The sequence below is a fragment of the Hemitrygon akajei genome, chromosome 18, assembly GCF_048418815.1.
Source record: "Hemitrygon akajei chromosome 18, sHemAka1.3, whole genome shotgun sequence".
In the NCBI taxonomy this organism is placed as follows: domain Eukaryota; kingdom Metazoa; phylum Chordata; class Chondrichthyes; order Myliobatiformes; family Dasyatidae; genus Hemitrygon; species Hemitrygon akajei.
Window position 1 is genome coordinate 15,238,752 of NC_133141.1, and position 27,764 is coordinate 15,266,515.

At 43.8% G+C, this 27,764-nt stretch overlaps 1 protein-coding gene across 2 annotated transcripts in view; it reads left to right on the forward strand.

Annotated features, from left to right (window-relative positions):
* The window catches only part of LOC140741132 (receptor tyrosine-protein kinase erbB-4-like), a 138,778-nt gene that overhangs the window by 55,937 nt on the left and 55,077 nt on the right, over positions 1-27,764 (forward strand). For both annotated transcript variants that reach the window (XM_073070942.1, XM_073070941.1), the window contains exons 3-8: positions 12,194-12,380; positions 18,977-19,111; positions 20,357-20,422; positions 23,535-23,656; positions 25,099-25,240; positions 26,251-26,364. In XM_073070942.1, coding sequence (XP_072927043.1) covers positions 12,194-12,380; positions 18,977-19,111; positions 20,357-20,422; positions 23,535-23,656; positions 25,099-25,240; positions 26,251-26,364 — 766 coding nt within the window. The remainder of the gene's footprint in view (positions 1-12,193; positions 12,381-18,976; positions 19,112-20,356; positions 20,423-23,534; positions 23,657-25,098; positions 25,241-26,250; positions 26,365-27,764) is intronic.

The window sequence follows — 27,764 nt, forward strand, 5'->3', positions numbered from 1 at the left end:
CTACTGTGCTGCCACACAATTAATCCTGGTGTCGATGGATGCAGAGAAAGAAAAACACAGGGCTGCTATCCAATGTGCCCTATTCCCTACCTAACATCCTAAAACTTCATGTTTTGAGTGGTGCAGCTGCAGGAGCCACAGCTCCAGCTTCCTCCCAGCTACCAAAGCCATGCTGGTTGTTAGGTGAAGTACCTCTTGTAACTTGCCCCAGTGTGTAGGTGAGTGGTAAAATATCGATGAGCTGATGGGAATGTGGGAGAACAGGTTACAGGAAAATTACTGGAGAAAAGGGATTGGTCTGTAACGCAGCATAGATTTGAACAGAAAAAATGGCCTCTTTCTTTGTTGTGTGGAAATACAGATATGGATGCTTAGTGTCCCAACAAAGGAATGGTTTTCTGTCACCTCATCACAACTTGGGTATAGATAAATGACTACAGAAGGTTAGTAGTCAAGATTTACAAAAAAAATCAACGAAATCGTCAGGTCAAGTATGGTCTGTGGGAGGAAAAAAGCTGTTGACATTTTGGGTCGAAACTCTTTCTCCTCCCACTGAGTTCCTCCAGCACATTGTTTGTTGATCCAGATTCCAGCATCTGCAGTCTCTTTTGTCTCAGAGGCAGAAATCTCCAACTAATAGCCTCAAGAGCTGGATGTTTGCCAGTGAGGATTGCACACGCCACTCAGTCACTTTCCCTCAGGGATGGACAGATTAATTTATTTATATTTAGAGACACTGTACAACGTGGAATAGGCACTTCCGGCCCTTCGAGCTGCCCCCGATTTAATCCTACACTAATCACAGGATAATTTACCTACGCTAATCACAGGATAATTCACAATGACCAATTAACCTACTAGCCGGTATGTCTGTAGGTTGTGGGAGGAAACTGGAGGACCCGGAGAAAATCCACGCACTCCACAGGGCAGACATACAGACTCCTTACAGATGATGTTGGAATTGAACTCTGAACTCTGATGCCCCGAGCTCTCATGGCACCGTGCTAACCACTACGCTACTGTGGTGCCCAAATTGAGGGAGGTTTGTGTGAAAGTGCTCACCAAGACCCTTCAAACCCTGGAAACTATTGAAAATCCATCCATTCTGCAAGCATAAAGTTAGCGCCTACAGTAGATGGCTAAAATATAGTACGCACAAACTTTTTCCACACTGAAAATGTCCTTCCCACTTGATTGCATCAGGCTGGTCCAAAGCTGTCCAGATATGGACAAGAATTAATTTGCCGTACAGGCTGTCCCTGAGTAATGACTGGGTTCCTTTCTCACAGACATCCATCAGTCAATTTTGTCCATAAGTTGAAAACCACACAACAATCACTTGATGTTTTAACCATAGCCTAACAGTATTATAATAAATGGCATCAAAAGACTGACAAGGAAGAATAATTGCTAAAAATGGAGAGAAACTGGAAACTACTGTTGTTCATAGGAATCAATATGTTGACGTAGTCCAACTTTTGAATATAATATTATGGGAGCTCATTCATATGTACAGGTTTCCATAAATTGGACATTCTTAACCCATGGATGGCCCATACTCTTTAAATGTTTAACTGATGGCCGTACATGGGATCCTTATGTGAAAGAGGTCTGCCCATTGCTGCATTTACCCCGCAACGCTGGTGGATAGGAAAGGCACTGCAGCAGGACTATTCAAAGGGGTGATCCACTGATCACATGGAGATTTGTGCTTGGAGGCAGTTTTGATGTAAATTCCCACTTCTGCAGCTCATTTCAGACCATGCTGAAATGTCTTTTCTTTTGGAAGGCCTGAAACAAGTTGCCTTGTCTTCGTGGGTGGCCACAATGGTCTGTGAGACAAGGGGTGAGGTGAGGGAGCCAGTGGCAGTGATGGAGCAGGATGTGAGGGTGAATATGACAGAATAGTGTCAGGAGAAAGAAATTAGGCAAGAGGCTATATAGACAGGTCTTATTGAAAATGACAACCACCTTCTGAGATTTTTAACCACTGCCATTAATCTCTATAGCAACCTGACAACAGCGAGGTTGCCTGTAAAGTTTTCTCATCCCAGGGAAGTGTACCTCCCTCCCACTCCTGCTGACTAGGGCTCGTAAAAACTGCACTTTTCATTACTAAGCTAAATACTTCTGTACATGTGTGCAGAGAAATCAACAAAGACAGAAATTGTGTTTATTATATGCAAAGGAAGTTCAGTGGGAGAGTTATTGAGGTACTTTTGCCACAGTTACAACAAGCATTCAGGAAGGCAAATAGTATCTTTGTCTTTAATGCAGGTGGATTTGAGTATCTGGGGTCACATAGTCAGTCCTGAGGAGAAGCAACTTCTTCGTGCAGAGGGGAGTGAACTTTTGTAATTTTCTACCCAACCTGACCATGGAGTCTGAGTCACAGAGCTGATTGAAGACAGAGATTGATAATTTTTTAGATATTATGGAAATCTGATCAATTTTTGAATGGTAGAGTAGAATTGAGGAATCTGGAGTTAATGTAATAAGGTAGTGTTGAGTCAAAGATCAGATGTGATCTTATTGAATGACAGAGCAGGATGTGAGGTTGAATAGCTTGTTCTTGCTTCTATATCTTATGTTTTTGAAGGATTTACATCATATGGGTACTTCTGGGCTTGGAGGCATGGACAGTTGATTCAGTTAGTAGACCAGAGGTTTTGAGCAGACCTCAGGAGTCTCTTTCACTGCTGTTGATCTCCCAACATCAGTTGATGTGTCTCAGTGGGATCGGCCCACAGAGTTCTGTGTTATTCATCTATTGAGGGTGGACCAGAGCAGATACCAATGCATCTCTCTCCGCACTATCCACAGACGGGAATTTCCAACAGGAGGAGGTGGTGAAGAACCTTGTTCCTTCTGGAGCCTTGAGGGCACCTTGTGGTATTGCTGAGGTCCCAAGTGTGTTGGACAAACAGCACAGGGACACAGTTCCACACTAACTTCCAGGCCATGTCCTGTCAGTCCGTTTCGTCAAATTTGATTTTCTGTATTTGTGGACATGATGTCAGCACACCTGATTTCATAATACAGCACATTCAAAGCAACTTAACATAAGCACATTGTCAGTTATTTACCAAACCAATATTTCATGGAGCTTTAACACAGATTTTCACTAAGTAGTGAGCAACTGAGGTCCGAAACTGTGACTCATCCCCATGGAGCCACTGTAGTAGCTGACACCAGTGTAAACCATGGTGCTGGGTAACTTCAGAGCAATGCCAGTTTTAAGATCAAGATTCGTTTTATTTGCCGAGGCATACAGTGAAATGCGTCGTTTACATCAACAACCAATGCACTCCAAGGGCGTGCTGGGGGGGTAGCCCGCAACGGTTGCCGTGCATCCGGTGCCGACATAGCATGCCCACAACTCACTAATTCTAACCCGTATGTCTTTGGAATGTGGAAGGAAACCCATGCGATCACGGAGAGAATTTGCAAACTCCTTACAGACAGTGGCGGGAACTGAACCCTGATCTACCACGCTGCTTTTAGTGTTTGTAACACTTGGTTGAGGACAACACATTTGCTTTGGATTAGCAGTGAGTTTTGTCTTTCACTATGTTTATGGCTTGCCAGCAGCAGTTGATATTTGACACAGTGACATCCCATACAGCACAGAGTCTGGTGTCATACCATTGGCAAATATTTCTATATCTCATCCCAGACCTTCCTGGCAAAGACATTTTTTTAAGGACTTGGGTATGGTCTCTTTTCTAGTGCGGTCAACAGGAGAGCAGTGTGCAGTGTCAATCACACATGAAAGATGTGACAGTGAGGATCTTTCTGCCCACCAGCCAAAGCAAGGTCTTGATACGTATTGAAAGCTTTGGCAATGAGGCAAATTGTCAAATGACTGTGGCTATTGTGCTCGGGGAACCATCCCACAGGACTACCATGTCCTCCCACAGGAACCTGATGGCTTTTCACGCAGAGCACAGTCTGGCTCATTTGTAATTTAACTCTGCCTACCTCCCGCTGAGGTCAATCGAATGCCACTTCTGCATGTCCTCTCTGCACTCCCTGACAAATTGTTGCCAGCTACTCGAGTGAATGATCCCTTTAAGAGCTGATAGCTGCCTTTAATTGGCCGTTGTGAAGCCCACACCTCAGGAGTGAACAGGATAGCCCGGATGGCCACACGACAGGCTGCATGCAGCACGAGGTCACACTGACTGAAAAAGCTTCACTTTGCCACCCTCTCGTCATTTTCCCGGATGTAACTGGAGCTCTACTCCTTGGCAACAGTCTGCGTTGACTCCTCTCCAAGCCCCAATGGATATTTTTCTTTCTCTGAGCTGCCGATTATAAATAGGCTCTTTCTGAGGATTTTGTGGTTCTTATACCTTCTGACAGAAACGAAACCATTTTGGCAAATAAACACGCAGGGCACAGACGCTCTTTATTAGTTCGACATGAGCGAGTAGAGTGTTTCCCATCACGGGACAGGCCTGCTTCCAGCTGGTCATGTGACCCATTCCAGAGTTTATTCAGGCAGCAGGAGTAATGTCAGCACTGCCAAGACATGAAACCTAGGTGGGAGTCGCTTTGGAACACTTTATTTTCTCCATTCTGCCCTGAGGGCAGCAATTGGTTCTGTTGAACTGGGCCTCCCCTTCCCCACTCCCCACCCCAGTCTCCCTAACTGTTATCCATAAGGGAGAAATGGGCCCGGGAGGAGACATGAGAAGCACAGGGCTTGACTTCCTGCTTGTGTGAATAAAGTCCTTTATTTGGGGATGGTGGTGGGGGAGGTTATGGTGTTTACGAAACTGAAGGATACAGTTAGCATATGAGCTTGAGGGGCGAAGTGGCCTCCTACCCTCATAATCATCCATGTGAGTGACTGGGAAACTGAGTGGCGGGGATTGGAGTGGGGAAACTCAGTAGGGTTGGTGGAGGGAGGGCTGCAGGTTTTGCTTTATTATAAATTTTCCCAATTTGTCCAGGTAAACACTCCCCTATTTTAAAACTGAGCAGAAGAGCAACTGGGCTGAAGGCTCTTCAAGGACAGCAGGTGTGAAGCAAACACTCTCTTACAATGGGAAGAAGACAAGAGAATGGGGTGAAAATAAATCACACATAATTGAATGGTGGAGCAGACTCAATGGACTGAATGGCCTAATTCTGCTGCTAGGTCTTATCACATATGCATATCAATGTACAGATGTGTATATTCATGTACACTGACATATTCCCATGCACACATATACAACAAGGAGGCCACCTGTCCAGCATTGGCCGCTCTAAAACTGCCAATGTTGCTAATCCAGAATCAGTGCCTGCGGATGACTCTCAGTCTTTGCAGCTCTGAGCTTGGTGACCAAGTGTCTTTGTAGTCCCCTTGAAAATTGAATGGATGCTGGTTGCATGCACCTATATTTTCCTTTGAGAGCTACTGTCAGAAGAGTTGCCCCTCAATTTAATTGCAGGAAGCTGGTCTAGGGGTATAATTCTCACTGAGGGACGTGTTTGGAGAATCAGGATCAGGTTTAATATCATTCGCATATGTCATGAAATTTGTTGCTTTGAGGCAGTAGTACATAATAAAAAACTAAATTACAAAATAAACATTTAAATATAAAATTAAATTAAATAAGTATTGCAAAAGGAGCAAAAAATATATAGTGAGATAGTGCTCATGGGTTCAATGTTCATTCAGAAATCTGATGGCAGAGGGGAAGAAATGGTTTCTGAACTGTTAGGTGTGGGTCTTCAGGCTCTGATGGTAGCAATGAGAAGAGGGCATGTCCTGGGTGATATCGCCATTTGAAGATGTCCTTGATGCTCGTGGCCCCTGATGGATCTGGATGAGTTTACAACTTTCTGCAGTTCTTTCTGATCCTATGCAGTGGTCCCTCCATACCAAACGGTGATGCTCTCCACAGTGCATCTGTAGAAATTTGTGAGTGCCTTTGGTGACATACCAAATCTCCTCAAACTCCTAATGAAATATAGCCACCTTCATGCCTTCTTTGTAATTGTATCAATATGCTGGACCCAGGACAGATGTTCAGAGATGTTGACACCCGGCAACTTAAAACTGCTCACCCATTCCACTGCTGATCCCTCGATGAGGAGTGGTGTGCATTCCCTCATCTTACCTTCCTGAAGTCCACAATCAGCTTCTTGGTCTGGCTGACATTGGGTGCAAGGTTGTTGTTGCGACACCACTCAACCAACAGATCTATCTCACTCCTATACGTCCTCATCACCACCTGAAACTCTGCCAACAATAGTTGTGGCGGGGTGGCATGGTAGTGGTTAGCACAACACTGCCAGTGACCTGGGTTCAATTCCGCCGCTGTCTGTAAGGAGTTTTTACGTTCTATCCAATACATGTGGGTTTCCTCCACGTTCCCCAGTTTCCTCCTACATTCCAAAAATGTACTGGTTAGCAGGTTCATTAATCACATAGGTATAATTGGGCGACATAGACTCATAGGGCCAGAAGAATCTGTTTTATCTGTAAATAATAAAAGTGAAAAATAAATTAAGTGCAATCCAGGTGCAGTCTATAACCTCTGACCATCGCAGCCACCACTCATCCCACTTCCACCCCCCGAAAAGAAAACAGCTTATCCACTCATCCCTGACTGTGAACTTGGCACTTCTGATCTGTTCGGCATTTTAAAAAAGCATTATGTTTTCCAGAAAGAGACCAGCATTTCCATTCCTTTTTCACAACCTCAGGATGTCCCAATCACTTCACAGTTGGTGAAGAACTGGCAATTTTATACTGCAGTGCTGTTCCTTCATAGTAACATTAGGTAATTAATTAGGGCACACACCGGAGAGAGATTATCCACTCTTCTTGAAATAGAAGACACCATGGAATCTTTTATGCTCACATGAGAAAGCAGACTTGTCTCAGTTCAACGTTTCAGCTAAAACTCCTTTGGTGCTGCCCTGGAGAGTTGGTTTAGATTTTCTACTCTTTCTGGAATGGGACTTGAGTGAGCATTTCCCCCTACTCCCCCCCCCCCCCCGCCCACACACACAGAGATCTCTGTGGTTCTCCATCTCTTGCTCGTTCTCAAGCTTAGTTGTTCAACCGCAGCCCTTGAGCTCTGGTGTTCCCTCCTTAATCCATCAGGTTTACCATCAAGGTGTCAGTCCCTGATGGTGTACCTGATAGGGCTTTGAAAACCAACTGGCGGGAGCATCCAAGGACATCTTCAATCTCTCACTGCTGTAGTCAGAATTTCCCACCCACTTCAAAAGGGCGACAATCTTGCCAGTCCCCAAGAAGAGCAGGGTGAGCTACCTCAACAACTATCACCCAGTTGCATTCACATCTACTGTGATTAAGTGCTTTGAGAGGTTTTGTCATGGCCAAAATTAAGGGCCTGGACCTGCTGCAATCTCACTGGCTCTCCATTCAGCCTTGGACCACCTAGATAACAGCAATACCTTCATCAAGCTGCTTTTTATTGATTACAGTTCATCATTCAACACCATCATACCCTCAGTACTAGTCAACAAGCTCCAAAATCTGAGCTTCTGTACCTCCCTCTGCAACTGGATCCTTAACTTCCTCACTGGGAGATCACAGTCAGTGGGGGATCAGAAATAACATCTCCTCCTCACTGACAATCAACACCGGTGCACCTCAAGAATGTGTGCTTAACCACTGTTCTCTCTCTACACCCACGACTGTGTGCTAGGCACAGCTATAAATTTGCTGATGATACAACTATTGTTGGCAGAATTTCAGAGAGTGATGAGGTGGCATACAGGAGTTAGACAGATCAGCTGGTTGAGTGGTGTTGCAACAACAACCTTGCATCCAACGTCAGTAAGACCAAGGAGTTGACTGTGGACTTCAGGAAGGGGAAGTTGAGAAAACACATGCCAGTCCTCACTGGGGGATCAGCAGTGGAAATGGTTAGCAGTTTCAAATTCCTGGGTGTCAACATCTCTGAAGATCTATCCTGAGCCCAACATATTGATCCAATTACAAAGAAGGTACAACAGCAACTACGTTTGTATATTTCATTCGGATTTTGAGGAGATTTGGTATGTCACCAAAGACGCTCGCAAATTTGGCTGCATCATCATGTGGTATGGAGGGGCCACTGCACAGGATCAGCAAAAGCTACAGCAAGTTGTAAACTCAACCAATTCCATCAGGGGTACTAGCCTCCCCAGCATTGATGACACTGTCAAAAGGTGATGCCTCAAAAGGGCTGCAACCCAGGACATCCCTGTTCTCATAGCTACCATCAAGGAGGAGGTATAGGAGCCTGAAAACATACACTCAACGTTTCAGGAACAGCTTTTTCCCCTCTGCCATCAGATTTCTGAATGGACAGTGAGCCCATGTATACTACCTCAGTATTTTTTTCTCTTTATTTTTGCTCTTTAGTTTAATTTTTACATATATTTCTTATTGTAATTTATGGTTTTTATTATTATATATTGCACTGTACTGCTAAAGCAAACAACAAATTTTACATTTCCCAGTGATATTAAACCTGATTTTGAGCCCCCTTTTCCCCTCTCTCTTCCTTTAAGATGTCCTTAAATTCTACATTTTTGGCTAAGCTTTTAGTCACCTGTCCTAATAGATTTTTACATAGCTGGGTATCAAATTTTGTTTGACAATTTGCAAAGTGCCTTTGGACATTTCACAAAACTAAATGGACTACAGTATTTGCACAATAACAATGATTGTTGTTCAGAAAATAGTTCATTGGCTGCAGAGCATGTTGGATTGTCCTGATAAAACAATAACAAGTTGCATAAATGGACAGGGAGACATTAAGGCATATGAGGTCCTTTTGTAAAACATTCTCTTCTAATTGAAGTTAAAAGAAAACTTTCCTGAATAGTGTTTGCAGCCAAACATACTGTGGGAAAAAAAGTTGTTTCCTATTTGAAATGCAGGTATGTCAGCACATTCATCATGATAAGGAGTGCTGAGAAATGTGCAATCTTTATCTCAAACTACAGGTAAGCACTGCCTGTCTGGGCCTGTCTGATGAAACGTGGGACCGGGGACATTTAAAAGCGTATGTGGTGGAAGTAACTACTACTGGCTTCTGTAGCAAACATATGTGGAAACTGCCCCTCTACTTTCAAACACTGAAGGCCAGATTATATAGATTTTTTTCCCCTTGACTTTCCAAATGCTGTCTTCGAACAAATAATTCCAGGAGAGGACATTGTTTGGCAGTTGACTACATCTATTAGCGCACATTTTTTTGGATAGTTTTACTTTCACAAGCCCACTGTCCAGATGGAATGATGAGTTAGAGATGCATCCAATACAGGGAACAAATACCTTGTCACCATCTTCTCAGCAGAAGTCCCTGATTTCAACCTCCCTCAAAGACAGTGTAAAGGACTCAACAGTCTGTGTAGCCCTGGAGGATGTGGCCACTTGCTCCACAAATGGAAGATGCACAGTGCAATAGTGGCCATGCATCCCAAACCATATACCACATCATAGAGGCACATCACTTCTCCACTTGGGATCTGTATCAGGACTTTAGTGTTTGTGATAGCAGCTCACTAACATCTCATCAAGGGCAAGTAGGGCAAATAAATGCTGGCCTTCCCACTGACATCTGCATCTGGTAGCACATCCCAAATCCACAAGCTTCACCACTGAGAAGGATAAAGGCAGCAGGTGCACGAGAAGACCGCCTCTTGCATATGCTCCTCTCCAAGTTGCACTTCAACCTAACTTGGAAGTGTAAACCATTCCTTCATCGTCACTACGTCTAAATCTTGGAACCTCCTTTACGACAGCACTCTGGGAGCTTCTTCACAAGGAAGGCACACCAGTGGCTCTACTTCATTAGTTAGAGAAGATTTGGTACATCATCAAAGACTCCAGCAAGTTTCGACAGGTGTACCATGGAGAGTATTCTGACTGGTTGCATCACTGTCTGATCTGGAGGCTCCAACGCACATGATCAGAAAAAGCTGCAGAGGGTTGTAGTCTCAGCCAGCTCCATCATGGGCACTGGCCTCCCCAGTATTCAGCACATCTTTAAGCAGCGGTGCCTCCAGAAGGTGGTGTCTATCATTAAACAGCCTTACCATCTGGGACATGCCCTCTTCTCTTTACTACCATCAGGAGGAGGTACAGGACACACACTCAACATTTTAATAACAAATTTCATAACAATCCATGAACCCCTGATTACTACCTCACTATTTTGCTCTCTGTTGCACTGTGTGTGCATATAATATATTTTATTGTAACTTATAAGAATTTTTAATGTATTGCATGGTCCTGCTGCCTCAAAACAACAAATTTCATGAGATACGTCCGTGATAATAAACCTGACTGCAATGGCTAATCGTCACCTTCTGAAGGGCAATAAATGCTGTGAGAATAATGAAATCTCTTACAATGGGCACAAAAGCTGCTTGTTGATAATCTGTTCACCAACCAGCAGCTCCTCCACCACCAGGGCAACTGGATGTGGTCTCCAACTGGACAACCAGATATGTTTAAATATGTCTCCCTTCTCTGTCCTTGGTGCCTCAGCATGAGGCACTGATACAAACTGTTCAAAGCCGTTAATCCCTCAGGAATAGGAGGTTAAAGGAGTTGTTCCTGGTCAAACTGTTGCTTGCCTCCATTATTCCTCCAGGGGCTGTTGCATTGTGGCCCTCTCAGTTTAATATTTACACTGATCTTTCTTGCTGCCAAGGTAGCTAAATAAAAGACCAGAATTAAAATTTAAAGGACACTTGGACAGGTACACGGATACGAACAGTTTAGAGAGAGATGGGTCAATTGGGACTAGCCTTAGATGGGAACCTTGGCCAGCATGGACCTGTTAGGCCAAAGGGCAGTTTCCATTCTGTATGTCTGTGTAGTTGATTTGTTATATTAGAAATAGCACTTCTATTGCAACACATGTTCGACTGGTTGAAGCTCAGTGGCATAGTGAAGTTTACAAATTGTTTCTCAGCCTCTGGGAGCTGGCTTCCAAAGAACGTTGCACTGACATTTCAAAAACCTGCTCTCTCTGCTAACTTGGCTGCCACTGGGACTTTCTACCCAGTTTCTTGTGGGTGTAGAATAGAAAAAGAAAAATTCTTGTTCTGTTTACAGCATTCTCATACTTTAATGCCAAGTCTGTCTTAGCCAGCAAAGCATAAGAGAAAATTGAGACAGTTCTCCCAAATACAACAGCAGTGAACTTAAACAGTACATCCAACATAGTAAATACCCCAAGGTGCATTCCAGGAGTGATTATCAATCAAAAATTGATAAAAGCTGCATGAAAGAAATTGGAGATGATTTATTAAAGTTCGAAGTAAATTTATGATCATACTACGTATTGGGGGTGGCACGGTAGCATAGAGGTTAGCACAAAGCTTTACAGTACAGGAGACCTGGGTTCAATTCCCATTGCTGCCTGTAAGGAGTTTGTACGTTCTCCCCGTGACCTCGTGGGTTTTCTCCAGGTGCTCTGGTTTCCTCCCACAATCCAAAGACGTACCGGTTAGTAGGTTAATTGTTCATTGTAAATTGTGCCGTGATTAGGGTTAGGGTTAAATCGGGGTTGTCTGGGTGCGGGTTGTTGGGGGGTGCGGCTTGAAGGGCCAGAAGGGCCTAGTCCACACTGTGTCTCAAAATAAACAGACAAATAAATAAGTAGTCACAATATGCAACCCTGAGATTCATTTTCTTGCAGGCATTCACAACAGAACAAAGAACTACAATAAAATCAATGAATAGCAATATTTGGTGTTAGAGGTGGGTTTTAAAGAGCATTCTAAAGGGGCGATGAGGGACATAGAGATTTAGCAAGGGGATTTCAGAGCTTAGGCCCAAGTAGCTGAAGGCACAACTGTTAGTGGAGTGGGGGAGAAGGGGTGGCAGTGGGAGTTGCTGTCTAAAATGAACAAGAGGGCAAATTTCAAGGAGCAGTGAGGTCTCTGAGGTAGGAGGGGCTGGAGGAGATTACAGAATATGGGTAATGACATTAAATTGGATGACAGCGGAACACAGGAAGTCAAAAGTTTAATGTAGTATGGACTGTCTTCTGAGAGGGTAGTAAAGTATTTTGAGTGTACATTGAACTTAATCTTTTTCATACCGTTGCTGTCCTTATGCTTAATGGGACAGTGCAGAGGGAGCTTTACTCTGGATTGAACCCGTCCATTGTATAGTACATCCCTTTGCAGATCTAACATTGGCTTCTTTGCCCCACAGTCAATCCGGGAGGTTACTGGCTACCTGCTCGTGGCACTGAATCAGTTTGAGTATCTTCCTCTGGAAAATCTGCGAATTATCCGTGGTACAGCACTCTACGATGACAAGTACGCACTCTCTGTGATCCTCAACTACCGGAAAGATGGAGTTCAAGGGCTGAAGCAGCTTGGCTTTAAACATCTGACAGGTAAGATCTTTGGACAGGTGGGCAAGAGGAATTGGAGAGGGACTCCCGGGGAGTAGTGAGTGCTCTGGAACCATAGTCTACATCGTTGCCTTGGCAAAGACTTAAGATACCTTTGGAGCACTTTACAGACGCTGTGACGTTATGGTTTCCTTTGCTCTGCCTGGTTGAAGGGTATACCTTTTGTGAGCACAGAGGAGCTTAGGAGGCCACATCTTGGCAGTATGGACAGGGAATGTTGGCAAGCATTTCTACAAAAGCAACCAACATCTCTGAGCTTGACGTTACCTTATACCACACAGTGACCATTAGATTAGCTGCTAGTGCTCAGATACTGAAGCTAGCTCAAGTTTTAGTGAAGACCCTCCACCTTCCCATAATCAACCTGGGGGAAAAGGGGCTATTTTTGCATCGAGTAAGTGCCTTTGTGCTTCCCTCCAGCTCTCTGTTAAAGATGTGGGTTTGGATGACAGGTCTAATTAAAAGATTTATTTGTTGTGACTTTTGCAATGAGTCAGTGAGAGAATTACAGTTTCTGTCAAACCAGATTTTCAGCCAAGGAGCAGAACTGGAGCCAAATTTCACCTCAAACTAGGCAACAGGCTCTGTGGAAGCAGCCAGTCCAAAGGTTGTTGTTTGCTCTGCCACAGCCTCAGCCAAAACAAACTGCCCCCATCCTACTCACCTATACATCAGCTCCCCTCCCCTATTCTGAGACCCTTCACACTGCCATCATCCCACTCAACCTCCATTCCTCTCCCCAAAAATTCTCCTTATCCCACTCTCACACTAACTCCACTCTCCTGCTCTCACTCCAACTCATTCCCACCATTCCATTCCCCCCCACCTCACACTTCTCCAACCAGGTCACATACCCATAACAACTAGAATCAGAATCCGAATCACTTTATGGCCAGTATGTGAAGCATGCCAGAATTGATTGCATTTTGGTGCCAAGCATAAAACACAGGACAGCACCATAACAGACAACACAATAGCAACCAACAGTTTACAGGACAATAGTGCAAATAGTCACGAGCAGTCAACAAGTAGCAGAACGGTCACATGTGCAAACATCTTAAATAAACGTGACCACACGAACAGACTCAATAATTATCAACAGAACAAGGAGAGCAGGAAAGAGCATTTAACTGATGTTGTGCAGGGACAGTTAGAGTATTACACCTGAGTGAATTTTGTTGAGAAGCTGGACAGCTACAAGAAAGAAACTTCAGAGAGGATGTGTAGCCCTGGTGGTGATCAACTTGCAGCGTCTCCCCGATGGCAATTTGGTGAATAGGTGACTGTTAGGGTGGGTGGAGTCAGCAGTAAACTTTTCAGCTCTTTTCTTTGTCCTGGCAATGAACAGGTCTCCTAATATCAGTAATTTTCTCTAATGAGTGGCTCACTGCAATCTGGACTTGGAGAGTGAGGAGGCGGCGGACGGAGAGTGATAGAGGTGGTCACAACACTGTCAACGATGGCGGAATAAAAATTCATCAGGATACACCCTGAGACGTTAAGTTTCCTAAGCTGGTGTAGGAAGAGCAATCTCCGCTGGGCTTTCCTCGTGATGAGTGTAATGTGCCTGCCCCACTTCAATGTATTTATAGGTAATGGTAGACCCCAGGAGTTTGAAAGACTCAACCCCAGACACAGCCTGACCATTAACTTCCAAGGGGGGGTGGGGGAGGCAGGTAGGGGGTTGTCAGCAGAGGTCAATCCTCGTTTCCACTGTCTTGATAGCATTAAGCTCCAAGCTGTGATGAACACACCATGCTGCAGGACAGTCTACCTTTCTTTGATAGCAGCTCGTGTCATTATTAGAGATGAGACAAACTACAATCATATCATCCGTGAACTTCAGGATTTTAATGGTTTGCCTGTGGAGGTACAGTCATCTGTTATAAAGTGAGAACAGGAGGGGGTGAAAGAAGACGGCCCTGGGGAGAGCCTGTGCTTATAGACATTGGATCGAATAAGTAGGAGCCCAGCTTTGCATGCTGCTTCCTTCCTGTTATAAATTTGTTATCCACTGACAGATATTGTGGGCTACAGCTAGGGTACAATCCACATCCGAAGTCTGCCAGTAAGGTTCTCTTTACATATGTCAGTGATGGAGCAGACCCTTATCATTATCCCATCCTCCTGGTTAAAGTCACAGGGCAGTGTGAGAAGATGATGTGGGTCTGTGTGAACAATATTGTATAGCATCCGGCAGAGTGATAAGATTAGATTAGCTTTATTTGTCACACATATATCAAAACTTGCAGTGAAATGCATTGTTTGTGTCAACAACCAACACAGTCTGAGGATGTGCTGGTGCAGCCCATGACTGTCGCAAATTTTGTACACTGGACACAGTAATTATCAGGATGTTTTTCTTTTTGATGAGCTTTATTTATTTGTCACATGTACGTCAAAACATACAGTGAAATGCGTCATTTGCGTCAAATCAAATCAACGAGGATTGTGCTGGGTGCAGTCCACAGGTGTCGCCAGCTATGCTTCCAGTGCCAACATAGCATGCCCACTTACTAACCCGTGTGTCTTTGGGACGTGGAAGGAAACCGGAGCACCCAGAGGAAACCCACATGGTCACGAGGATAAAGCACAAACTTCTTGCGGGCAGTGAACCTTGATCGCTAGCACTGTAAAGTGTTACGCTAACCGCTATGCTACCGTGCTGCTCTATTATTGGTGTTACTTTCAACTGTTAGTCTGGGCAGGTGAGCTGGGGGTTCCAGTCAAGGATAACAACAACTTTCAGTCATACAGAATGGCAAACATCTAGCAAGGTGTCTGTAGGGATTGGGACAGAGTTTAGGAAGCACATCACACAAGAGTTCACGAGACTATTAACAAATCAAATAAAACATTTGATACTGAGTCACATAAGGAGATATTGGAACAGGCAAGCAAAAGCTCAATCAGTGATGCAGGTATTGAGGAGAATCTAAGGATTGGAAGTGTGGATTAGGGAGGGAATTCCAGAGTTTGGGGCCTAGGAAGCTGAAAGCATGGTTGCCAGCAGTGGGAAAACTAAATCTAAACTAAGGTCATTAGGCCAAGATGTTGCTGTCTGCAGTTACAAATATCACTTCTGCATGGTCATTCTCATAGGGTGGCCTCCTGTCTTGCATAAAGACGGTTTTAAATTAAACTCCGTGACCAACTCACTGCAAAAAGCCTTTTATTCTTAGACTTCTACCTCAGCTGCCCCTCCCCCCCCCCAAGATTTAGGCTACGTCCACACTACACTGGATAAATCCGTAACCGAAGAATTTTCTCTTCGTTTTTACCCTCCGTCCACACTAAAACGGTGTTTTTGTCCCCCGAAACTGGAGATTTTCAGAAACGCTCTCCAGGGTGTGTAATTTTGAAAATGCTGCTTGGCCGGAGCAGTGTGGACGGGGTAACCGGAGAAATCTGAAAACGCTGTCATGACGTGCCAGAACAGATGGTGATGGCAGCACGCCATTTCATTGTTTTCTTGAACGCAACCTAACAATTTCAGAACAGACGGCAACGAGACTGAAGCCAGAAGAGTTAGAAATGTACTCACCAAATACTTTGACCCATAACTTACTGAATAAATAAGTATACTCACTTTGCCCTGTTTTCTGTCCTTGCTCGTATGAAGGTGGTTTACCTATTTATGCAAGTACTTCTCTGACAATAGAGGTGTAACAGCCTAATGTAACATTGTATGGAAATACAAGATAACACTGATGCAGACATGTTTTACATATTTAACAAGGTGCTTTATTAATGCAACAGAGTTAGTCAGTTTTTCAATGTTTGCCGTCAGCCGGGTCATACTGTCCATGAACTCCCTGTCAGTTGCCTCCATACGCTCCAGTGTTTTTTTTAACTTTTAAGTCCTCCTGCGCGAGAGCCAACAGCTGTCTGTCGTTTAAGTTTTTCTAGTCTGTAACTGCACAAACGCACACTTTCACAGCGAGATTCGACACCAAACATGTTGCTTGTTTTCGGTAGATGTGTCCTGCGCATGCCCAGTAGGAGGAGATTCGCCAAAACATCCGTCTTAATGAGGACAGAGATAGTTTTAAAAACGCATAGTGTGGACGCCTATCGTTTTTACGCGAAACTGGCGTTTTCAAAATTATTTGGTCTAGTGTGGACGTATCCTTAATCAACTCCTGAGAACCATCCACTTAACAGCATATTGTGTTATCAGTAGAAAGATCCCCATTTAAAAGACGGAAACAAAGGATTATCATATAAATGGTGAAAAGGTAATGTTTAGCTATCAAGTAGTAGTGTTTGTGTGTTTACAAAGATTGAGATCCCTGCACCCTCCCATTTTCTTCACTTTAGGCTTGAGCTACTTTTTGCTTATGATGCACAGTTCTAGGACATTGCACAGTTGCTTGAAAATCAGGCTGGCTGGGACCATCCACACACTTGTCCCCAGCCCACTGTCCACTCGTTGTGGAGAAGTGGGAGCAGAAGTAGGTCAATTGGCTCCTCGTCTGCTCTATTATTCGGTAAGGTCACACTTGATCAAATCTTGGTCTCAACACTTTTCCGCACATACACACATACTCCAACCAGAGCTTGCATTTAAATGGCACAGGATAAATATTGGCTTCAGGGCACTAGGGAGAATTATGTTGCTTCTCTCCAAAATAGTGGCCATAGTATTTTCCACATCCATTGGGTTTGACATCTCTTAAGTATTCCCTCTGGCCTGAATTTCTGTGTTTGAGTCTGTGCAGAAGGATTTCAATCCACAACTTCTAAATTCTGCTAAGAGTGTAGCCCACTCAGCCACAGGTAGCACTTAAATCTTAGAACATAGAAATATTAAGCACATTACAGGCCCTTCGGCCCACAATGTTGTGCCGACCACGTAACCTACTCTAGAGACTGCCTAGTATTACCCTACAGCAGAGAGCTCTTATTTCTCTACACTCCCTATACCTATCTAAGAGTCCCTTAAAAGACCCTACTGTATCCACTTTCACCACCATTGCTAGCAGTGCATTCCGTACACCCACCACTCTCTGTGTGGAAAAACTTACCCCCTGACATCCCCTCAGCACCTAATTCCAAGCACCTTAAACTATGCCCCCTCGTGTTAGCCATTTCAGCCCTGGGAAACAGCCTCTGGCTATCCACATGATCAATGCCTCTCATCATTTTATACACCTCTCATCCTCCATCGCTCCAAGGAGAAATGGTCAAGTTCACTCAACCTATTCTCATAAGGCATGCTCTCCAATCCAGACAACATCTAGTAAATCCCCTCTGCACTCTCTCCAGTTTCCACATCCTTCCTGTAATGAGGTGACCAGAACTGAACACATTACTCCAAGTAGGGTCTAACTAAGGTCTTATTTAGCTGTAACATTACCTCACGGCTCTTGAACTCAATCCCACGGTTGATGAATGCCAACACACCATATGCCTTCTTAACAAAACTGTCAACCTGCGCAGCAGCTTTGAATGTCCAATGGACACGGACTACAAGATCTCTCAGGTCCTCCACACTACCAAGAGTTTTGCCCTTCTATCTTCAAATTTGACCAACTGAAATGAACCACTTCACACTTATATGGTTTGAACTCCATCTGCCACTTCTCAGCCCAGTTTTGCATCCTATCACTGTCCCGCTGTAATCTCTGACAGTCTTTCAGATGATCCACAACACCTCCAACCTCTGTGTTATCAACAAACTTACTAATCCATCTGTCTACTTCTTCATCCAGGTCATTTATAAAAATCACAAAGAGGAGGGGGTCCCAGAACAAATCCTTGTGGAACACCACTGGTCACCGATCTCCATGCAGAATATGAACCATCTACAGCCACCCTTTGCCTTCTGTGGACAAGCCAATACTGGATCCACAAAGCAAGGTCTTCTTGGATCCCATGCCTCCTTACTTCATGAAGGAGCCTTGCATGGGGAACCTTATCTTAATCAGGACTATGAGCCCTGGCTAGTTATCTTTTCCTTTCTGTTGCTCAGCATTCCTGAAACCCGAACTTGAGGTCAAGCAAATAACTGAGTCTGTGGCTTTGCTTGTCCATAGGACTGTCTGTAACACATTTTTGTAACCTAGAGTGACATTAGTGAAGTCTCCATGTGTGCCTATTGAAATACCCAACAGTATCATGTGCAGTCACACTTTGAGAGGCTTGATAAGATGTGGATATTGGCCGTGGTGCATGATTCTTTTAACCACAAAGGTCTCTAGGGCAGATATTTATTTTCTTCTAGCCAGGTAATGAACACTGAAGGAAGAACACATTCACCATCAGATAGAGGAATATTGTGAGAAAGTTTGTTGATTTGGAAGACTGATAACTGAAATAGAATGGTATTTTAGATATTTCAAGAATAATCTATCATAAAGAACATCTGTAGTCTATATAAACTGTGATCCAATTGCAATACTTTGAGCTGAGGTTTTACTAGAATTTGGCAACTCTTGTGCTCATACTCCAAGCAATACTTATTCCCTGCATTAGCCAAAAAATAAAATTCTCTCTTGCATCTTCTTGGACTTCCAACAATCGTTATTTCACTTCTTTACTTATGCTATTCCATTCGTTTTTTTTGTGCTCTGCAGAGATTCTGGTGGGAGGTGTATATCTGGAATCCAACAAATTTCTGTGCCACACGGAGTCAATTGATTGGGCTGACATCCTACACAACCCAAAGGAGAGAATGGACTTCAATGAGACAAAGGATGTCATCAAAGGCTGTGAGTACTACACCCAAACAACTAGGGGTAGCAACTTTGGAATCTGCGCTTTTAAAAAACTTGCACGATAAATTGGTCTTGGTTTTTATTCATATCTGTGCTTCACTTAAGGTTAGCATTTATTGCCAATCAGTAACCCCCCTTGAGGTACTCATGGTGAGGGAGGGAGGGGGAGGGAGTTCCTGAGTTTAGACTCAGCAGTGATGAAGGACCAGTGACATATTTCCAAGTAAAGATGTTGTGTGACTTGAAGAGGAATTTATTTATTTAGTCAAATTTATTGTCATCTTGCCAGGTGCTTGCAGGAGTATCACAGGCATTCAGCATCAGATAAGCACCATTCACAAATAAAACATATATTAAACATAAATGCAAAGTTATTACAAGAAAACATAATTAGTGCAAAGTGGTCATAGTGTTGCTAAACTGTAATGATTAGGGTTTTACCAGTTGGTTCAAAGACTGAATGGAGGGAAATAGCTGGTCTTAAACTTGGTGTTTGGGACTTCAGGCTTCTGCCCTATGGTAACTGAAAAGATGCATAACCCCAAACCTGCAAGTGGTGCTTTTCCACGCACCTGTCGCCCTTATCATGGGTTTGGGCATGTTGTAGCAGCAGCTATGGTAAGCGACTGCAGTGCAGTTTCTGTAGATGGTATGCCCTGCGGCCACTGTCCACTGGTGGTGCAGGGATGACTGTTTAAGGTGGAGGTTGAGGTTCCATTCAGGCAGGTTATGTCCTGGAAGGTGTGGAATTCCTTGAGAATTGAAGATATCCAGGCATGTGGAAAGTATTCCATCACTTTCATGACTTGAGACTTGCAGATCGAGGATTTTGTTCAAACCTGATGTTCAACTCACTAAAGTCTGTGCTGGGGACTTTTTGACAATCTCCTTATGTGTTTTCTGCTTCTCTTCATCTCCATCCCTCTCAAGGGCATTGAATCAAGCTTAACTGCTAGTTCAGATCCCTCCCTTTCAATCTGGTCCTGGCAAATCTCATAGCTAATAACAAAGCCAGGTGTGGCAGCAGCTCCAGCACAGACGTGGCGGATGGAATGGCCTCCTCCTTTACAGAAACATTGCTTTCAGAAGAAAGCCAGGTCCAAAATTAAATGTGCATGACTGGTTTAGTTTGTTCATCTGTTACTTAATCGCTCAATTTCCAGTTTATCATTATAATGTCATTGACTCTTTGGGCTACGTGTTTTTGATTTATAATGATGATTATTTCCTGCTTTTCAGGTTCCCAGTGTCATCCATCTTGTAAAGGACATTGCTGGGGCCCGAGTGAGTTAGACTGTCAGATCTGTAAGTAATTGTTACTGCAAAGTGCATTGTTAATGGATTGGATGTGAGATAGCGAAAATATGCAGAGGAGTGCACTGTGATTCATCTATACTTTTAAAAAAAAAGACGTGTGTGAGCTCTGTTCTGCTGTGCAGGGGAGCTGGTGTGCATCCTTGCTCTCAGCTGGAGCTCCTGCAGCAATGAATCATCCGGTGCCTGGTGTGGAGGGTCAGCATATAGGGGCCCTTCTGCTTAGTAGTAAGGTGTCCTCAGCAGCGAGGTCTGCAAGCACCTGGATCCTACAGCCTCCCTCAACATCTCCCATCGGGTGATTCCCGCTCTCTTTGCCTGCGCGGTTTCTCTATGGTAACAAGCTGCATGGTGCTCGCTGGCTATTACCTTAATATTGAACTTAAAAGTTTCAGATAAAATCTCAGCTTCCCACACACTTTTTCCAGTTATGTACCTGGCCTTAATATTGAACTTTAAAGTTTCAGATAAAATCTCAGCTTCCCACACACTTTTTCCAGTTATGTACCTGGACTACTTACCTTAATATTCTTTTGTCCAATTGCCATTTTTCAAGCAATTGTTGGCAACTTGGTTTGCACCCTATCACAGATATTCCCTCTGTTCCCTCTACCCTTCCTCCTCTCTGCAACTAAGGTTGTGGTCCTCTTGGAGTCTGTTAGCAAAATGTTGTTTCAGTCAGACAAGCCAACGCACAGTATTTCCTAAGAAGCAGTTGGTGTTGGTGGGTGAAATGGCAGCTATCACCATTTGTCTAGGTGACACAGCAGTGTGTCTGGGATGAAACCATTCAATATTAAAGTGATTTACACACAATTTCTCAATATGAATGGGAGTTGTATTCGTAAACATGCCAAATCCTTTCAGACACACAAAACTCCTAGTAGTTATAGATTGTCTATAAATTAGTGTCAACTTGAACTGAATTGGCAGGTTGTGATTGCTTTATTCCAAGATTTGAAACCACATTCTGAATTAATGTGTGATTTACCAGACTGGTGAAGTGTCACCAGGTCAGGGATGTACTTTCTGGATTAGTTGTTTCACTGAAAACCTGATTGAATTGTTGGTTGGGGTAAAATAAAACTGCTGGAGAAGAAAAAAGTTTGCTTGGTGTCCTGGCTAGCATTGCTTTAAGCAGTCTCGCTCACCAAAGATTAAGTGATAGGTTCGGGAGTAGACCATTCACACCCTTGAGCCTGCTTCACTGTTCAGTACTATTTATTTAGAGATACAGTGCAGAAGGGGCCCTTCCGGCTCACTGAGCTGCACAGCCCAGCAACCCACCAATTTAATCCTAGCCTAATCATGGGACAATTTACAATGACTAATTAACCTAGCAACCGGTACGTCCGGAGGAAACCGGAGGAAACCGGAGCACCCAGAGGAAACCCACCCGCACATGGGAAGGAATGTACAAAGTTGCTTACAGACAATGTTGGGATTGAACTCCGAACTCCAGTGCCCCGAGCTGTAATAGCATCGTGCTAACCACTACGCCAGTATGATTGCAGCGGATCCCCTAACTTAAACCCATTTTTCCAATATCCCTTTGAATTTCATGGAGTTCAAAAGTCTCTGAATCTTGGCCATGAATGCTCAGTAACTGAGTCTGGAATTGGTTTATTATTGTCCCATGTACCAAGATACAATGAGAAGCTCATCTTGTATACTGTTCATACAGTGCATCGAGGTAGAACACAGTAAAGCACTAACAGAATGCAGAATAAAGTGTAACAGCTACAGAGATAGTGCACTGCAGGCACTTTCAGTGTGCAAGATCATAACGAGGTAGACTGTGAGGTTAAGAGTCCAGCTTATTGTACTAAGGAACTATTTTGTAGTCTTAGGTCAAGAATTCCAAGGATTCATCATCCTCTGAGTGAAGAACTTTCTCCTCGTCTCAATCCTGAGTGGTTAGATCCCTATAGAGAAGCTGTGTCTCAAGTTCAAGATCCTTTAATCTGAGGAAATGGACACTCAGTCAGTCCCTCCCTGAGTCCTATATATTAAAAGTTATTCTGTTTCAACCTCAGAATCTTATATAACTTACAGAAAAAAAACTTATTTCAAAAAAGGCGGAACACTGATATCTGACCTAAACCTAAATCTTGATCCCAAGGGTGTGCTTAAGAAGTGAGAAAATAAAAAGAGCTAATTTTTAAACTGGATTGGATCTAACATTAATCTGGAATTTATTGCCCTTCCAAAAGATGCATATTTGGCTCCTCCTATAGGTTATTTGGTTCACACTGCAATGGTTGACCCTCACAGGCCAGCTCACTGAATCAGAATCAGGTTTATTATCACTGACATACACTCGGCAGCCACTTTATTAGGTATATCTGCTCATTAATGCAAGTATCTAATCAGCCACTTATTTTGCAGCCACTTAATCCATAAAAGCATGCAGACATGGTCAAGAGGTTCAGTTGTCATTCAGAGCAGACATCAGAATTGGGGAAGAAATGTGATCTGAGTGACTTTGAGCATGGAATGACTGTTGGTGCCAGACGGGGTGGTTTGCATATTTCAGATTGCTGATCTCCCGGGATTTTCTCACACAACAGTCTCTAGAGTTTACAAAGGTTGGTGCAAAAAACATCCAGTGTGTGCTAATGAGAAACACTTGACGTTTTGAGCCTGTGATCCTTTGTTACTACTGTGAAATATTCATAATAATTTTGACAGTAGGGCGCTGAGAGGCTGTTTCCTCAAGGTGTCGAGTTTACAGTTGGGGGGGGAGACAGTGTATTAAGATGAGGAGCTGCCCATTTCAGATGTAAGTGAGAATTTTCTTCACCCTTTGCTTCTCTGCCCCTGAGGGCTTGGTTGTTGAGAACATTCAGGTTATTTGTATGTTTTTGAGCATAAGAATCAGCTAGGAAGGTAGGTCAGCTGTGATTGCAATGACTAGCAGAGCAGGACTGAGGAGCTGAATTACCAATTCCTGTCCACGCATTTGAAAGATGTTCACTTGTGCGAACCGAAGTACATCTGCCCCCTGGGGACCTGAGCAGGAATCAATGCTGTCGGGAAAACGATGAAGGAGTACAAAAGCCGCGATGATTCTGACTTTGCTCTCCTTTTCTCCCCCCACCAGTGACTAAATCAGTGTGCGCTCCTCAGTGTAATGGCCGATGCTTCGGACAGCACAACCCAAGCGAGTGCTGCCACAGCGAGTGTGCTGGGGGCTGCTCCGGCCCCAAGGATACCAACTGCTTCGTAAGTCCTTCTGTGAGAGAGAGAGAGAGAGTGAGATGTCGAAGTGTTGGGATGGACAGTAGCCTTTGATAGACTCTAGATCATGGTCTCTGGGGACTTTGTTATTGCTTGCATGGTGGGTGGTGGGGGTTTGATGCTTTAGCTGAAGCAAGTGAGGGGAGGGGGGTGGGTTGATGCTTTTGCTGCTGCTTTTGTGTGTGGGGGGGGCTTTGCGGTTCTCATGTTTTCTGTCCTTCATTCTTTGGGGTTTTTCTTCTGTTTCTTGGATGTCTGTGGAGAGTAAGAATTTCAGGTTCTATACATTCTCTGCTATTAAATTGAACCATTGAACTTCTGGCTTTGCAAAAGTGACTACAATTCCAGAGCACATTGCTCGTCATGAAGCACTAAGCTCACTTTAGAATCTGAAATCTTCACTTTAACCGTGTGAATTCTGATACAAAAGAAAAGCCTACGCTGGAAATTGGAAAATGTTGGAGAAACAGTTCAGCAATATCTGTGGGGAGAGAGAAATTGAGTTAATGTATCAGGTCAATTTGAAACATGAACCTGCTTTATTTTTCCTGTTTATCTGAATACCAGATAATTTTGGGTAACTGATTCTGATGCTCACTGCCGATAGAAAATCTTTCTGAAGCAGGGATTGACAGAGTGAGTCCCAAAGAGTGAAGTAAGCACCAAGAGACAGTATGACAGTGATCAAAGATCTAATGAGGACTGTTGGCATGGAAGTAGCTGGCTTGGTGGGGGTCCAAAGAGACGTAGTGTGAGCAACTGTGAGTGGAAAGATGTGAAGGCTTTGGAGAAAGTGTGGAAGAGATTTGTTGGAATCATTCTGGGGATGAAGGACTTTGGTGATCTGGATACACTGAAGAGGCTGGGGTTGTTCTCCTTGGAACCAGGAATGTGTGAGTAGATCTGAACAGGACAAAGAGAAGCAGTTCCCATTGATGGAAGGAGTGAAGAACAAGATGTCATAGAATGAAGGTGGTTAGGAAAGTGACATGAGGGAAAACTAGTAAATGGTTATTGTTTAGAATGCATTGCCAGGGTAGTAGTTTATCAATCCAAAGTAAGCTACATATTTATCAAAAAGAAAAGAATTAAGAGAGAGAACAGAGGCTAGCTTTATTGTTCTTCCACAAAGTCAGTATTGTCTCAATAGATTGAATGGCTTCCTTCTGTGTTGAAACCATTTTATGATTTTGTGACTCATGGAAGAATGAATATAGCTAAGACTGAGCATGTGCTGGTGGCTGAGGAAGAGGAAGGATAATGGAGCTTTATGAAGTGAGTCGGGGTGGCTGATGGTGAAGAACCATTGCAGGGAGTAACATGTCCAAGAGCAGTGAGAGCCCGCAGTGTACCCAAGCATCAGAGTGCAAGTGGGCAATTTTTTAATGCTATTCTGATTGTTCCCAATGATGGTTCTGTTCCCATAGGCATGCAAACGCTTCAATGACAGCAATGCTTGTGTTCCAGTCTGTCCACAACCATTAATTTACAACAAGCAGTCCTATCAGCTGGAGCGCAACCCTGACACCAAGTACATGTACGGATCTTTCTGCGTGAAGAGCTGCCCTGGTAAGTACATTGAAGTTGCCATGAAATGTCTCCCACTCTCTGATCCCTGGGAACTGCACCGTCATCAGGTGGTGTTGCACAACGATCTGAGATGTGCATATCCAACTGTTGGACAACGTAAGCTAATGATGGCTTCCTCACAGAGAGAACATGGTGTCCCTTATTTTTCTTTTACCCCTGACATAACCAAGTGTTACACCTGCCCCTCTCTCTTCCACCCAAGTGGTGTCCAGGCAATTGGCTAACTCAACAGAAGGGCATGGAAACTGCAACTTTCTGATCTGACCTAGTGAGTTTTGTTCCTTCTAATGCTTGCAATCAATACCCATAGAGAGTGGCAGAGAAGTTACATAGAAACTGTTGTATAGGAGGAGCCATTTAGCTCATAATGCCTGGACCAGGCTATTTACAGAGAATACTCCCACTCCTTTGCTCTTCTTCTGAGAGCTCCTGTTGAATTTGCTGTGACTGTCCTTTTTGGCAAAGGGTCAAGGGTCACAGCAACATAGTAAGTTTAAAAAAATAATTCCCCCACATCTCTCTGCAGGTTGTATAAACCGGTGAACACCATTATGCTAGTGAAAAATGTCATATTTCCACGTCTGCAGGGGACATAAAGCTAACTGCCAGTTTAATATCTCAGTGGTGTTTGGTTTCTGTCACAGCCGATTCAGTGTCACACAGTTTAGGAGCCAGTTCCTGCAAATCACTGAGCCCATGAGGCAGAGCATGAAAAAGATAAGAAATTGGGGTAGGAGTAGGTCATTTGGCCTCTCAGACTGTTCTACCATTCATTAGCCATTCTCTCCTTTACCTGGTTCCTTGATTTCTTAAATATGTAGAAATCTGTTAAATTACCTCAATAACTAGGCCTCCATGGCCTTTTGATGCAGAGAATTCCATAGATTCTCCACTCTCTGGGTGAAAAAAACTGTCCTTATCCTGAACGACAAATCCTTTATTTTGGGACTGTTCTCAGGGCCATTCTCTGTTTTTGTTTAATCTTGCAGCAAACTTCATCGTGGACCAGAGCTCGTGTGTCCGTATCTGCCCCAGTGGCAAGACGGAGGTCGAGAAAAACGGGGTAAAGATGTGTGAGCCCTGTCATGGCCTGTGCCCTAAAGGTGAGCGCACAAGAGCTTAGACTCCTCCTTTTCCTCAGCAGGTTGCCTGGGCAACAGATACGATTTCCATTGTAATGTTAATTGTAAGGCGGGAGACAAGCAAAAAGGGGGAAAAAAAACAGCTGGTGGCTGATTGGAGGAGCAGAATTCCTGTTCCTGGAATTATGCCAGTGTTTGTTAGTTTCTTGTGAATGTAACTATCTTAATCCACGTTGTGAGCACCAAGAGCCATTTCACTGTGTCCAGTGATGTTTTGAGCACCACTGTGCTACCCTGTATCTGGAACTGCTTGTGTGTAATCTTGTCAAGCACATTGCATTTGTGCACAAGAAGCCCAAGCCAATGGCATGTTGTCTGTGATTCACCTTTCCCTTGGTGGCAAGATTGGTTTGGGAGCATGGTTTTCATTGGACCTGTGGTCATATTTTCTGTTCCTCAGGTCAGGATTCTCCAAACATCACTACCTCTGTTTCTCTATTGCAATGGATCAGCAAATTTGCAGTTAACACCAAGATTAGGGGCATAGTGGATAGTGAGAAAGGCTATCAAAGCTTGCAGCGGGATCTGGACCAGCTGGAAAATGGGCTGAAAAACAATAGATGGAAGTTAATGGAATTTAAAGTAAGAGATGTTGCACCTTGGGAAGACAGACCAGGGTAGGTCTTACACAGTGAACGGTAGAACACTGAGGAATGTGGTAGAACAGAGGGATAATTCCTTGAAAGTGACGTCACAGGTAGATAGGGTTGTAAAGAAAGCTTTTGGCACATTGGGCTTCATAAATCAAGGTATTGAGTACAGGAGATAGGATGTTATGTTGAAGTTATATAAGGCATTGGTGAGGCCTAATTTAGAGTATTGTGTGCAGTTCTGGTCACCTACCTACCTATCAATAAGATTGAAAGAGTATAAAGGAAATTTACCAGGATGTTGCTGGGACTTTAGGACATGAGTTATAGGGAAAGGTTGAATAGGTTAGGACTTTATTCCTTGGAACATAGAAGAACGAGGGGAGATTTGATTGAGGTGTACAAAATTATGAGGGGTATAGATAGAGTAAATGCAAGCAGGCTTTTTCCACTGAGGTTGGGTGAAACTCGAACTAAGGGTCATAGGTCAGTGGTGAAAGGTGAAATATTTAAGGGGAGTCTGAAGGGGAACTTCACTCACAGGGTGGTGCGTGTAGAACAAGCTGCCAGCGTAAGTGGTGGATGCAGGTTTGATTGCAACATTTAAGAGAAGTTTGGATAATTACATGCATGGGAGGGGTATGGAGGCCTATGGTTTGGGTACAGGTCAGTGGGACTGAACAGAATAACAGTTTGGCATGGACTAGATGGACTGAAGGGCCTCTTTCTGTGCTGTAGTACTCTATGACTGAAGGCTTTCAGCCAGCAGAT